Genomic DNA, 13,681 nt, shown 5'->3' with positions numbered 1-13,681 from the left:
CCCTGGTGCGGCCGGGTACGGGTAGGCCGTGAGTCACTGGTGAGTAACCGTTTGTCACTCATTTCGGGTAGGGTAACCATTTGCGACCCTGGTGCGGCCGGGTACGGGTAAGGAATCAAAACCCGTTTGCGACCTCTGATTACGGGACAGACCCAGCAAGTGGCGCGGGTTGGCCGACTGAGGTGACCGGTAGATGCACCACCACCTGTGCCCCCCACTGTGCCAACTTGCTGCACTTTAGCCGCCCGGCGCTCCGCTCGTTGTTGTGAGCGTCGGTCCTCTGCCCTCAGTTGTTGCTGGAGGGCCACTGCCTCCAGCTGCTACTGGGGTAGTTGGAGGCAGTCGCCAAGTTGACCAATATCAACACCCACCACTAAGTGGCTGTGACATCACCACGGCACCTGTGCCAGGCTAGGTTCACCTCGAGGCCACGTTAAGTGTCGAAGGCTCGCTGCTGGCAGGAGGTCACGGGACAGACCCAGCAGGTGCCATGGTCGACAACGAACTACTTTGAGCTGCGCGGCTGAGTGGTGCAGTGACACAGTACGCAGAATGATGCAGTCCCCACCGTGTCACTGGATGCCGTGCGTAGTGGTGGTGGTAGCACAGCAACCACATCGTACCTCGCCAAACCCTGTCGTTACGCGATTGTGGGCGAAATCGTTTGCTAGACGCGGCGCTTTTCAGCAATGCACCTTGCTCCCGCGTGAAACGAGCACTTGCCCCGCGTCTTTACCTCCCTGCCGTGTCGAGCGACAACCCCGAACAGCACCCCCCCCTTGCGAGCGAGATTGCCGCATTTTTCCCGGGCGAAATATCATCGATTGTAATCCAGTCCTAAAAAGCACCGACCGCTAGCAAGGCCCTTAAAAAGCACCAGGGACCACGACGACTCAAACCTGCGCTTAAAGGGTGACCAGCTCAGTCCAAATGTAAAAGTGTGTTTTATTCGAAATTTAATTATTACATTTATACATTAGCCGAGTACACAAAAAAACCTGTGAGCTGGTGTGCCGCTGCTGCTGCTGCTGCTGCCGCCGCCGCCGCTGCCGCTGCAGCAACAACAACAACAACAAAAACCCGTGGGAGGAAATTTTCGAGCAAAATCATCATCATCATCAGTAAGTCGAGGAGCTTGAGCTGCGGGTGTCGTCGTAGTGTTTGGCGTGCGGGGCCACGCTGTTGGTGGCGAAGTAGCGCACGTCGGGGTCTGCGTCGCTCTGCAGCAGCAGCACCGCCTGCTCCGCCGCCTGCAGAGCGGCACCAGCGGGAACGTCTGCGTGGAGGTGAGGGAGGAGGGGGGGGGGGTCACGGCGTGAGCCCGAGCGTTGTTCCTCCGGCAGTGAAGCAGGAGGTCAATTAGGAACCAACTCTTCTTGGTTCTTTTCGGTAAAGTCACGTAGAATGGAAGTAATGAAATAATAAAAATAAAACGTCCTCAGGTGGAGAACAGGTCTGTCGAGAAGACAGTCTGAAGGACTCTGTCTTCTCGACAGACCTGTTCTCGACAAACCTGTTCTCCCACCTGAGGACGGCTGCTTGCGTTGTGGCCGAAACGTCGTGAGAATTATTTTACTATGTTTTATTTTTATTATTTTATCATATTATTATGTTTTATTTTTATTATTTTATTACTTCCATTCTACGTGACTTTACCGAAAGAACCAAGAAGATGAATCCCTGCAGTCACGAACGCTTTAAATCGAAATTTAGAAACCAACTTTTATTTATTATCCACTGGCCGTACTACCCGGCTTCGCCCGGGACTTGGATTCAACAGGGGCGGCCGCCTTTGTCTCCCCAGTGGCGATGTTCACACACGACACACCAGTTGCTCGTTTGAGGCTGAGTCGAACTAGGGGAGGCCCAGGACCGGTTCAGATAATCGTCACCGGTGGTGGCCGTGAGCGGGAATCGAACTCGGGTCACCGGGTTCGTAGCGCAGCGTAGCGCTAACCACGACACTACAAGGCGTGACACTTCCACATGCGCGGGTCACGTGACAGATGTGACATCACAGCTCACTTGCCGTGCAAAAAATCTCTGCATTATTGAGCTCCCCCCCCAAAAAAAAACCCACAAAAGTGTATTTGTATAATGTTTGCATGGTGTACAGTCTGGAAAGTACCCACATGGCAAATTTCAAGTTTGTTGCATGTCGGGAAGTACGCTAAACATTTTGAACAGACACACATAATCACAACTTTGCTTTTTATATAGATGGAGATAAGAGGTTTCTTGGGTTACTGTATCGTCTCGCGTGTGCAAACGTTTAAACGTGCGGCGTCAGCGATGACGGCACGGGCGGTGACTGCGGCGGTAACTGCAGCTGCGGTGGTGGTGATGGCGACGGTGATGGCGGTGATGATGGCGGTGGTGATGATGGCGGCGGTGGTGACGGCGGTGGTGATGATCGCGGCGGTGGTGATGGCGGTGGTGATGGCGGTGGTGATGATGGCGGCGGTGATGATGGCGGCGGTGGTGATGGCGGTGGTGACGGCGGTGGTGATGATCGCGGCGGTGGTGATGGCGGTGGTGATGATCGCGGCGGTGATGATCGCGGCGGTGGTGATGGCGGTGGTGATTATGGCGGCGGTGGTGACGGCGGCGTTGATGACGGCGGCGGTGGTGATGGCAGTGGTGACGGCGGCGGTGGTGACGGCGGCGGTGGTGATGGCGGTGGTGACGGCGGCGGTGGTGATGGTGATGATGGCGGTGGTGACGGCGGCGGTGGTGATGGCGGTGGTGACGGCGGCGGTGGTGACGGCGGCGGTGGTGATGGCGGTGGTGACGGCGGCGGTGGTGATGGTGATGATGGCGGTGGTGACGGCGGCGGTGGTGATGGCGGTGGTGACGGTGATGATGGCGGTGATGGTGACGGCGGCGTTGGCCTGACCTTTCTCCAGCACGGCTTGCCGCAGCGTCTTGGCGAGGAGGATGCGCACGTTGGGCACCGGGTCGGGCACCAACTCCAGCAGACGCGGCAGCAGCAACAGCCCAAAGTCCTCCCACGCCAGGCAGTCCTCCTCCGCTATGGCCTGCGCACGAGCGGTAACGCGCGGACACGGTGACCCACCCGTACCCCCGCCCACCACATCGGACCAGTCGTTCGAGGGGGGGGGGGGGCGGTATTGACAAAAACCTAGCGGCGGATGCTGGGGGGACGCTGTCAGGGGCACACATCTTAGAGGTCGCAGCGTGTCGACTGTGTAGCAGCGGCAGCAGAATCTGTAGCCGTTGCGGATATCTGACACAGGGAGGGGAGAAAGCGTTTGTGCCGTGTGCCGGGTGGCATCAACGGCTTTGTCCACGATGATGTTTTGATCTCGATCTTGTGTGCTCGGGGGAGGGGGGGGGGTGAAACTTGGTCGCCCGCAATAAAGCCAAGTGTCCGCAAAGCGGCGAGATTTTTTTTCGAGAGTTGACTACTTAAGCGGATGGAATGAGTTAGTAGATTGTGCGGCCATCTGTTGGGGAGACGATGCAATAAGAACTACCGAAATTGGGACCGTAAAATTGTTTCAGTGAAGTCAGTAAGCGGGGTGTTAGTTTTTAAATATCGTATAGCGAGGTATCTTTTCAAACTGCAAATTTGGACCGTGACGAGTCGTCACACACGCCTGCTCCTTCTCTGAACGTCCCGGGAAACTTGAACGTCCACCGTCATCGAAGCGGACGGCGCCTTGTGATTTTACGGTGAATAACACCAACAACCGCCGTTCACCCCTAAGTGGCGGTGACGTCACCACGGCGCTTGTGCCATGCTAGGTGCACTTGGAGGCCACGTGGAGTATTGAAGGCTCGCGTGCAGAAGGTCACAGAACAGACCCAGCGGGTGCCATGGGTTGACCTACTTAGATGGCCGGCAGATGCGCCGACCGTGCTCCCCACTGTGCCAACTTGCTGCATTTTAGCCGCCCGGCGCTCCGCTCGTGGTTGCTAGCGTGGCTCCTCTGCCCTCCGTTGTTGATGGGGGGCGACTGCCTCCAACTCACCAGCAGCATCCTTCACAAACCTCCTCCACAGAGGCCGATCTTGAAACGACTGGTTACCGATTCATCGGCAAGTCCAATCCACTCCAACTGCGCTCCTGACCCTTCATCCCGGTTGGCAACGTACGGCGCGCGAAAGAAGTTCAACCGACAAACATCCGTGCACACAATTTGCCCGCAGTAACCCAACGCCCTCTCACCTGGCAGATGTAAGCGAATGTCTGCCTGCTGTTCCACTTGGAACCCGCCAGGAACTTGCTGATGATCTGCTCCAGGAACAGCTGAAGGAGGTCCCGTGATGACGACAGCTTGCGGACAATCTCGCTGACCTGCGGGCAAGGAGCGCACGGACACGACGCAAGCCGTCGGCGAGAGCGCTCGCGGGCGTGGGAGCGGTGTGGGGGGGGGGTCAGCAATCGCACGCGAGAAATACAACCCGGCTTTGTCCTAATGTAAGATACGACCGGGAATCGAACCTCGGTTCGCTGGGCTTGCAGCCGAGTGCGCTCATCATCATCGTCGTTGCGCCACTAATCCACGGAGGACCTTGCACAGAGCGAGCGCGATTCTAATAAAAATGTATCCGGTCAGGGAATTTCGATTTAAAGCTTTCGTGACTGCAGGGATTCATCTTCTTGGTTCTTTCGGTAAAGTCACGTAGAATGGAAATAATAAAGTAATACAAATAAAATATAATAAAATAATTCACACGACGTTTCGGCGACAACGCAAGCAGCCGTCCTCAGGTGAAGAACAGGTCTGTCGAGAAGACGTTTCGGCCAGACCTGTTCTTCACCTGAGGATGGCTGCTTGCGTTGCGGCCCAAACGTCGTGTGAATTATTTTATTAGATTTTATTATTTATTATTTTATTATTTCCATTCTACATGACTTTACCGAAAGAACCAAGAAGACGGTCAGGGAATCTTTCGCTCGCAGCTCAGAGATTAGAGTTTCGATGTCGTGTGTGTAGGGACTGGGACGGAGTGGGGGTGCAGCGGTTAGCGCATATCGTGCGATGAACCCGGGGGACGGGACCCGAGTCCACGTGTAGCGTCAGCGGAGGGATATTCGAACAGTTCCTGGGCGTTTCCTCCTCTCGCCGAGCTGCGTGGCGAGGTACGATCAAACAAAGCCCCCACCGACACGGCACGAACGGGCACCCCATGACCCAGCAGTGGACCGACATGGGGTTCTGAGAATTATGACTGGAAACCGGCCGCGCCCGAGAACGCGCATTTTTATTGCCGCCAGCGGTTGCTACAGCGGCGCAACGACTCACCAGTTTGTAGGAAATCCATCGGACTTCTGCAACTTTGTCCGAGCAGAGTTGAAAGGCAATAGGGCAGAGGTGGTCAAACACATCCTTGGAGGCATAGAGCCCGAGGAGCAGAATCAACTGCCTGTGACGCACACCGCACACACCACACACACACCGCACACACACCGCGCACACCACACCACGAGCACACACACACCGCGCACACCACGCACACACACACACACACACGCGTAAAAGCAATCAAACGCATGCCTCAACTACTGCGTCGCATCATCTCTCACCATTTTACGCCGACGCACACGCGCGCTTTGCGTGTGCCAGGTGGTCGCGCTTACACGCGCGTGTGCTCATCGCACAAAAACGGTTTCGCGTCAGCGAGTTCCGCGCATTGGGCAGTATAAAAGTAGCGCCTCCAGTGGCTTGCAGGTGGTCGTCACGCAACAAAGTACGAACTCAGGCTCAGCCCTGCTTAGAGCGTCCGAGACGTACACGTTTGCATGTACGTGGGACGTCTTTCGCACCGCGCGTAGCCAAGCGTGCTAATCGGAGGTGCGAGGGTGGGGGGGGCAACAAACTAAACACAAAAATAAGTTGCAAAAAATAGGTTGCAATTCATGGCCACAACAGTGCTCCCCATTGTGGTGGCCAAGACGGCGTCGATGATGGTGGGGGGTGATTGCGGCAGTAAAGATGGTGATGGTGGTGGCGATGGTGGCGATCGTGGCAGTGAAGATGGTGGTGGCGGAGGAGATGCCACCAGAACCACGCGTTTAGAGTATTTCGCTGCTGCTATAAATGTCCACGTGATGGCGAGCCACTTCGTTGAGCCATCATTTGTGGCCAGGTCGCTTCTGAAAAAAAATAGCTTTGTACAAAAAAGCAGTTCTAAAGAAATGAGTTTTAAGTCTCGACTCAAAAGTGCAACGAGATTTGTAGAGATCAGGGTGCACGCATCGAGGGTGACAAGGCAAGGCACGTGGTGGCCACACATCGCAAGGTCCTCCAACACCGCCTCCCAATCGCAGCCGTTGGGCACCTCCGATTAGCACAGTTGGCTACATACGGTGCGAAAGAAGTTCAACGTGCATACATACACACACAGGAATTGTTCATGAGTATAGGGTGGTGGGGAGGTGGTGGGGGAGGTGGTGGGAGGGGGGTGTGTGTGGAATTGGGGGGGAGTGGGGTGTTAAATGAGATCACAGTGGGGGGCGGGGAGAAGGCACGCACTCTGCAAGGTCGTAGCGAAATCGCCAATTCCTCGTGTTGTCCGTGACGAGGAACTCCTGCAGGTGGTAGAGGTACTCCCTCCGCTTCTGCTGGGGCAGCAACTGCACAGGGGACAAGACAAAGAACCCCCGTGTAGCCTTAACAGACTGTTGGGGCAAGTGCTGTTAGCGAGAAGCATCTATGAAGGCCGGCACGGCACACGAGGGGGTGGGTGGCCGGCACCACGCCCGGCCGCCTTTGTCTCCCCAGTGACGATGTTTACTACACACCGCACCAGGTACTCATTTGAGGCCAAGTCGACAATCGCCACTGGTGTTGGCCGTGAGCGGGAATTGAACCCGGGTTGCCAGCTTCGTAGCGCTGCGCACGAACCGCAACACTACCTCTTCTTGGTTCTTTCGGTAAAGTCACGTAGAAGGGAAATAATACAAATAAAACATAATAAAATAAAATAATTCTCACGACGTTTCGGCCACAACGCAAGCAGCCGTCCTCAGGTGAAGAACAGGGCTGTCGGAAAGACTTCGGACGCTGTCTTTCCGACAGACCTGTTCTTCACCTGAGGACGGCTGCTTGCGTTGTGGCCAAAACGTCGTGAGAATTGTATTTTATTATGTTTTATTTTTTATTAGTTTATTACTTCCCTTCTACGTGACTTTACCGAAAGAACCAAGACGATGAATCCCTGCAGTCACGAAAGCTTTAAATCGAACCGCAACACTACCGTACAGACACGATGCTCGGCACCACCACCAGCATCACCCACGGGCTACGCACAACCAATAAACCCGGGGTGGTGGAGCCGATGGTCCCGTACACTACCACTTCATCTCACGTTCCACACATGCAGTGATGAACAATTGGATGTATTGGCGGTACACCGGTGCAGCATAACATAGCGGTCCTCATAAAACAGTCTGACGATGTCGATGTTGCCCTTGAGTGGCGCTGCAGACTCTCCATCAGAACAAGTCGCACTGACATTCAGCAGCTGCTTTCCCGTTGGAACGCGCGGCGGCGGCGGCGGCGACACCACGAGCCGTAATATTTGGATGCCACCGTCCGCCGAGAAATGATTCCCGGTATTGAATCGAGGCACCGACCGACCGAGTCTCGGGCACGAGGAGTCAAATCTGCCTTGGGGACACGGAGCAGCCAATCTGTGGTCAGGCTGGCTGCTGCTGCACGGCAACAGACTCGAGCATCGTGTTCAGCCGCTCGTTTAGACGTTCGTCTTCGACTGCTTCGACATCACGAGAAACTGATTTTGACGGACACCCCGGGGGCTTGCGAATCGGGGGAAAGTAAATAATTATTGCGGGTTTTTTTAATTTCCCTCCCTCCCTCCCCGCCCCACCGGTTGTACCGCCAACACGTTCAACCACCCGTACCGTCGAAGCGTCCGAAAAATCCACAATCGTCGAGGCCGCCCACCACCCCCCACCCTCACCCCAAGCTCGACGCGAACGCGAGAGGGTTTCCTGCGCGTGACTTTGCCGTGCTTTTTAAAGGTTGCGCAAGGCCCCGCTCGTTGAACAGCGCGCTACGTGGCCACTTCTGCCGTTGCGCAACTCGGGTGCTGGTCGTTGGGCGAGTCGTTAAACTCAAAACGGTGGGGGGGGGAGGCGGGCGAGGTGGGGTGAGGGCAAAGTCTCCGTGCGGTAACGTGGCTGGGAGGCCTGGGCCAGGCAGCCTGCCCACACATTTTCGTACAAGGTGGTCCCGTTTAGAGACAAACCACACACCGACTGTAAATACTGTTTACTCAAAAGAGTAAATGTTGTATTGCAGCTATATTTTTAGCCTGGCCGGGAGGCCACGTACACTTTGAGGCCACGTACACTGTGAGGCCACGTACACTTTGAGGCCACGTACACTTTGAGGCCACGTGCACTGTGAGGCCACGTACACTTTGAGGCCACGTACACTGTGAGGCCACGTGCACTGTGAGGCTACGTCCACTTTGAGGCCACGTGCACTGTGAGGCCACGTACACTGTGAGGCCACGTACACTGTGAGGCCACGTGCACTTTGAGGCCACGTACACTGTGAGGCCACGTACACTTTGAGGCCACGTGCACTTTGAGGCCACGTACACTGTGAGGCCACGTACACTTTGAGGCCACGTACACTGTGAGGCCACGTGCACTTTGAGGCCACGTACACTGTGAGGCCACGTGCACTTTGAGGCCACGTACACTGTGAGGCCACGTGCACTGTGAGGCCACGTACACTGTGAGGCCACGTCCACTTTGAGGCCATGTACACTGTGAGGCCACGTACACTGTGAGGCCACGTGCACTTTGAGGCCACGTACACTTTGAGGCCACGTACACTTTGAGGCCACGTACACTGTGAGGCCACGTACACTTTGAGGTCACGTGTCAAAGACTCGCTGCCGGCAGGAGGTCACGGGACAGACCCAGACACCACGGGGGATGACCGACCGAGATTGACGGGCAACACCCCACGCACACACGGCCACGCCTGCGCCCTGCTGACCTTGAGGAAGTCGTGCAGGTGCTTGAGCACGCCCACGCGCACGTCGTCCAGGTCCTTGAGGAAGCCGTTGAAGACGGGGACGAGGTCCACGGCGGTGAGGCGGTCTCCCAGGATGGCGGCCAGCTCGTGAATGGAGAAGGCCAGCGTGCGCCGCACCTTCCACTGTGAGGGGTGACGGGCGTGGGGAGCGGTGGCGCAGCGGTTAGCGCTACGCTGCGCTACGAACCCGGCGAGACCCCGAATTCGATTCCCGCTCACGGCCAAGACCGGTGACGATTATCTGAACCGGTCCCGGGCCTCCCCTAGGTCGACTCGGCCTCAAATGAGTGCCTGGTGCGGTGTGTAAACATCGCCACTGGGGAGACAAAGGCGGTCGGGCGTGGTGCTGGCCACCCACCCCCTCGTGCGCCGTTCCGGCCTTCATAGGTGCTCGCTAACAGCACTTGACCCTACAGTCTGTTAAGGCTACATGGGGGATCTTTGTTTGTGCCGGCAGCCACACACCGGCGTTCATTCGGCGTTTTACTTTCTTGCTTTTTTTTGTCCTTTAGGTCAAAGTCGTTTTCCCAAAGTTTTCACCCTGCAAGTGTCATTGTGTAACTTTTTACCCTTTACACGTGTGTCGACTTAAACAAAAAAAACGTGCCGTTTCATTGAGGGACTGTGCGATGTCTTGGACAAAGTGCAACCACCAGCAGAGCGCTAGAAAGCGGTAGGCAGAAGAGAGCAGTGGCCAACCGAGCGTCGAGTAAGAGAGAGAAAGACCAGAGGTCGCAACCGGGTACCCGATACCCGTACCCTACCCGATACCCAGCTACCCGTACCCAGCCGGGTACGGGTACCCGTTTGCGACCCTGGTGCGGCCGGGTACAGCTAGGCCGTGAGTCACTGGTGAGTCACCGTTTGTCACTCATTTCCCAACGTCTTGTCTCTTCTTACAATTCAAGTTCCTAGAATCAACCCACCCGCGCCTGCAACATGGCTTCATCCCAGAGGTCGCAATCAGGTACCCGATACCCGTACCCGGCTGGGTACGGGTACGGGTACGGGTACCCGTTTGCGACCCTGGTGCGGCCAGGTATGGGTACGGGGGGTAAGGAATCAAAACCCGTTTGCGACCTCTGAGAAAGACTCACCTGCATGTCCGCTGCCAGCGAGTTGTAGGTGCTCTTGAGGCAGTGCCAGTGCTGGGTGCCCAGGGTGAGCGCCACCCCCGGGAGGCTGTACGCGCAGTGCCTCGCGATCTCCGTGTCCACCGTTTGAGCCCGGAACGGGTCGGTCATGGACAGGAACTGGTCCAGCAGCTCCTGGGGTATCACGTCCTACGGAGAAACAGCGTCGTCGCAACTCGCCATCACCACCACCACACCACTAACATGATCAGCAGCACCGCCGTCGCGATCGTCGGCGAAAAGGCAGGTAGGCGTTACGATGCTCAAACACCAAATCAGACGCCTATTGGGTCTGCATTGACCACACGAGCTTGTGGTAAAACATGCAAACAGATATCCTTTGATAGTGCATGGCATTTTCCTTGAAACCGATTGGCCCACACCAGAGACAGCCTCTTGTAACTACCACGACAATTGTCACCAATGCTATCAACACCCACCCCCCCCGCTCCACCCCATCATCACCACAACCATCATCCCAACCGTCGCTGTCACCACCACCCACTGAGCGTGGTAACCGTGGCGATTGGGTGTGGGGGGCAGTCACCTGGTTGTGAAGCTGCTCCTCTGGCTGCGGTGTGAGCACCATGCTCCTGTCGGGAGAGTCCATGGTGCCAACGCGCCCCTCCTCCTCCTCCTCCTGCGCGAACAAGCGATTCACTGTGCAACTTGATAACACTTGATACAGCTATCGTGCTGTGACGGTTCCACCTGAAGACGGAAGCTTGTGTTGCCTCCGAAACGTCGCGATTTTTATTTTACTTTTATTAATTTAAATTTTTTACCTACGTGACTTTACCGAAAAAAACCTAAGAATATGAATCCTTGCAGTCACGAAAGCTTCAAATCTAGAATCAACTTGCTATTGGCGGCAGCAGCAGCAACAAGGAACTAAAACCATGCCCACGCTCGGTTTGCGGCTCGACTCTTTTGCACGCACGAATCACGCGACACCAAGCACCATCCCTCTTCACAGTGGCACTTTAAAGATTCGCCCGACGTCGTTATGAATGAGAAGGCCATCGTGCTCCGGGCATCGTGGTCCAAATTTACTAAATTCGAAGAAAAAAATAGCCCCCCTTCCGGCATGTCGAACTTCTTTCGCACCGTACGGAGCCAACCGTGCTAACCGGAGGTGCGGGGCACACTCATGCCGCTTGCAGGCCAGGTGCCCGAGTCACGCTGAGACAGCTGCCACGGGGGGGAAGGCGTGCTCTTCGAATGTTTGAGATGAGATTTGATGCACGCCGGGGCACCGAGTTGCCGAAGCATTGAATGCGAGGATTAATATTATTATTCTGAACCAGTTCCCAACTTCAGTTTAACACGTCGGCTTTCGCGACCAATATCATCTATGTTCTGTAAACGTGACAAACCTTACTAATTGGCCGTGTCGGGTGGTGGCGGGTTTCATGACACATTTATATATTTACGCGATCCAACCCAGAAAAAAAACCTGCATTATGGAATTCCCAACTTGTGCAAGGAGTCAACCCCTCCGTGCGATAACAGCTGCGTACCAGCGGCCACGACGGTGACGATGAGGACGGAATAAAAAAAAAAACCCGGCTCAGCAGACTTGCGGGAGAGATCCCACGAGACTGGGCAAGCGCTCGGGACGATTTGAGTCGTCGGTAACGAGAAGGGGGGGGGGGGGAAGGAGGTGGGGGGGGGGCGACGTCGCCTTCCCCTGACGCGACACACACGAGAGAGGCGCTCGAGGCACGGCTCACCGTGCTGTTGAGGAAGCTCGACTTGACGGAGCCGTCCAGGGAGAGGCAAACGTTGTCGAAGTGCAATCCCTCGTACTCGCCGAGATCGGACGGGTCCGAATCGAGGGAGGCGGCCTCCAGCATGCACGCAGCCACGTCCACAGCCTCTGTAAACAAAGAGCACAGAGAGAGCCGCGTTCACAACACGACTCTCCGCCACCAGCTGTTCAAAGACGAAGATCTTGCCCCCCCCCTCCCTCCGGACAGCCTTTAACGGACTGTTGGTGCGCGAGCAAATATGAAGAGCGGATTGCTCGGGGGGGGGACACACCTCTGTCGCGGATCTTCCCAACATCCGTGGCATCCTCCGCCGTTGGCGCGCTCGCACCATCGGCGTCGTCTCTCTCCGCCGGCTCTTCGCGCGGCGCGCAGCACTCGGGGGGGTGCGGCAGCGGCAGCAGCAGCAGCTCCCCGTCGATCGCCACGTCCGACAGCGGCGTTCTCCAGAAGAGGAACGTGCCGTACTTGTCGCTCGCTCCGGCGTCGCCACCGCCCGGCCCGGCCATCTCGGCGTCGCGCCGGGTGGAGTTGCGGTCGCCCGACTGCTCTCGTGGCCGCTCGCTCTCCGCGGAGCGACAGCTCTCAGCAACCTCCTCCTCGTCGTCGTCGTCGTGCGAGCGCGCGGGCTCCGACGCGACATGGGTGTCGCGCTCGGTGGGAATCGAGGGCGGCTGTGGCTGACGAGAGTCGGCCGAGAGAGACTCCGAGCCTCCGCTCTCGCAGGCGCCGAGCCTCGGCGGCGGTGGCGGCGCGGGGGCCCCACCGGCGTCGCTGCCGGGATTGGGGCAGCCGTCGGCCGGCTCCTCCTGCCCGTCGGCGGCGCTGCGGCGACACAAACGGCGTGGAACCTCCTGGCGGGTCGGGGTCACAAGTCTGGGACGCTCTTCCTTCCGATATCAGGAAGCCACTGGGAGCTTTTAAATCACCGTCTAGATAGAAAGCTCATTCTGGAGAACTACCTTGTGTTTAGTTTGTCGTCCTTGCCACGCACGTCCAATTAGCACGGTCGGCTACGTACGGTGCGAAAGAAGTTCACCATACGTACACGTGTGGTGCCTCCCACCCGCGCCCCCCCCCCCCTTCTTCCTCCCTGCGCTGAGAGACATTTATGTCGGGGGGGGGTAGGAAAGTTTTTTTCCCCCGAGGATTTTAAAATACCTCGATAAAATGATCATCTGTAAAGTGACACGCGCGTCGACCAGGTGTGAAGGAGACCCTTGCAGTGACAGAAGCGACTGAGCCTGGTGCCAAAACTAGAAACGCCTGTTGGTGACACCAGGTCGAAAAAACTGCCCTCTAGAACCAAATCAATGCGGCCAAGGTCCTTGCAGCGATGGATTAACGATTGTTTTCCGGCAATTTTGAAGAGTGTGGCTAGCGTGGGGACGTACGTAATAAAGTAGCGGGCCGGGTACGGCCCATGGGCCAGCCTGCTCGCTCGTCGCAACGTCAAATGAAAACTACGGGACACCGGTTCCACCGTTATACTTGTGTTACACCGGTAACACAAGTATAACGGTGACGGTTCCACCTGAAGACGGAAGCTTGTGTTGCCTCCGAAACGTCGCGATTTTTATTTTTATTTTATTTTCATTAATTTTAATTTTTTACCTATGTGACTTTACCGAAAAAACCCAAGAATATGAAGAATAACGGTTGTTTATTTTTATTCTTTGGGTCTTTCGGTAAAGCCACGTAGATAGAAAATAATAAAAACGTCACGACGTTTCGA

At 56.3% G+C, this 13,681-nt stretch overlaps 1 protein-coding gene across 2 annotated transcripts in view; it reads right to left on the bottom strand.

Annotated features, from left to right (window-relative positions):
• Window positions 1-937: 937 nt before the first annotated feature.
• PPP4R1 (protein phosphatase 4 regulatory subunit 1) overlaps window positions 938-13,681 on the bottom strand; it is a 34,013-nt gene continuing 21,269 nt past the window's right edge. The window contains exons 11-20 of one of the 2 annotated variants that reach the window (XM_078879621.1): window positions 12,221-12,771; window positions 11,911-12,056; window positions 10,725-10,817; window positions 10,142-10,327; window positions 9,006-9,167; window positions 6,504-6,604; window positions 5,274-5,394; window positions 4,193-4,321; window positions 2,897-3,038; window positions 938-1,276 (exon numbers count right to left, since the gene is read on the bottom strand). In XM_078879621.1, coding sequence (XP_078735747.1) covers window positions 1,119-1,276; window positions 2,897-3,038; window positions 4,193-4,321; window positions 5,274-5,394; window positions 6,504-6,604; window positions 9,006-9,167; window positions 10,142-10,327; window positions 10,725-10,817; window positions 11,911-12,056; window positions 12,221-12,771 — 1,789 coding nt within the window. In that variant the 3' untranslated portion in view covers window positions 938-1,118. The remainder of the gene's footprint in view (window positions 1,277-2,896; window positions 3,039-4,192; window positions 4,322-5,273; window positions 5,395-6,503; window positions 6,605-9,005; window positions 9,168-10,141; window positions 10,328-10,724; window positions 10,818-11,910; window positions 12,057-12,220; window positions 12,772-13,681) is intronic. The other variant, XM_078879622.1, reaches the window with a different exon arrangement.

The sequence above is a fragment of the Lampetra fluviatilis genome, chromosome 54, assembly GCF_964198595.1.
Source record: "Lampetra fluviatilis chromosome 54, kcLamFluv1.1, whole genome shotgun sequence".
Lineage (NCBI taxonomy): Eukaryota > Metazoa > Chordata > Hyperoartia > Petromyzontiformes > Petromyzontidae > Lampetra > Lampetra fluviatilis.
This window is presented reverse-complemented; position numbering and strand designations above follow the sequence as displayed.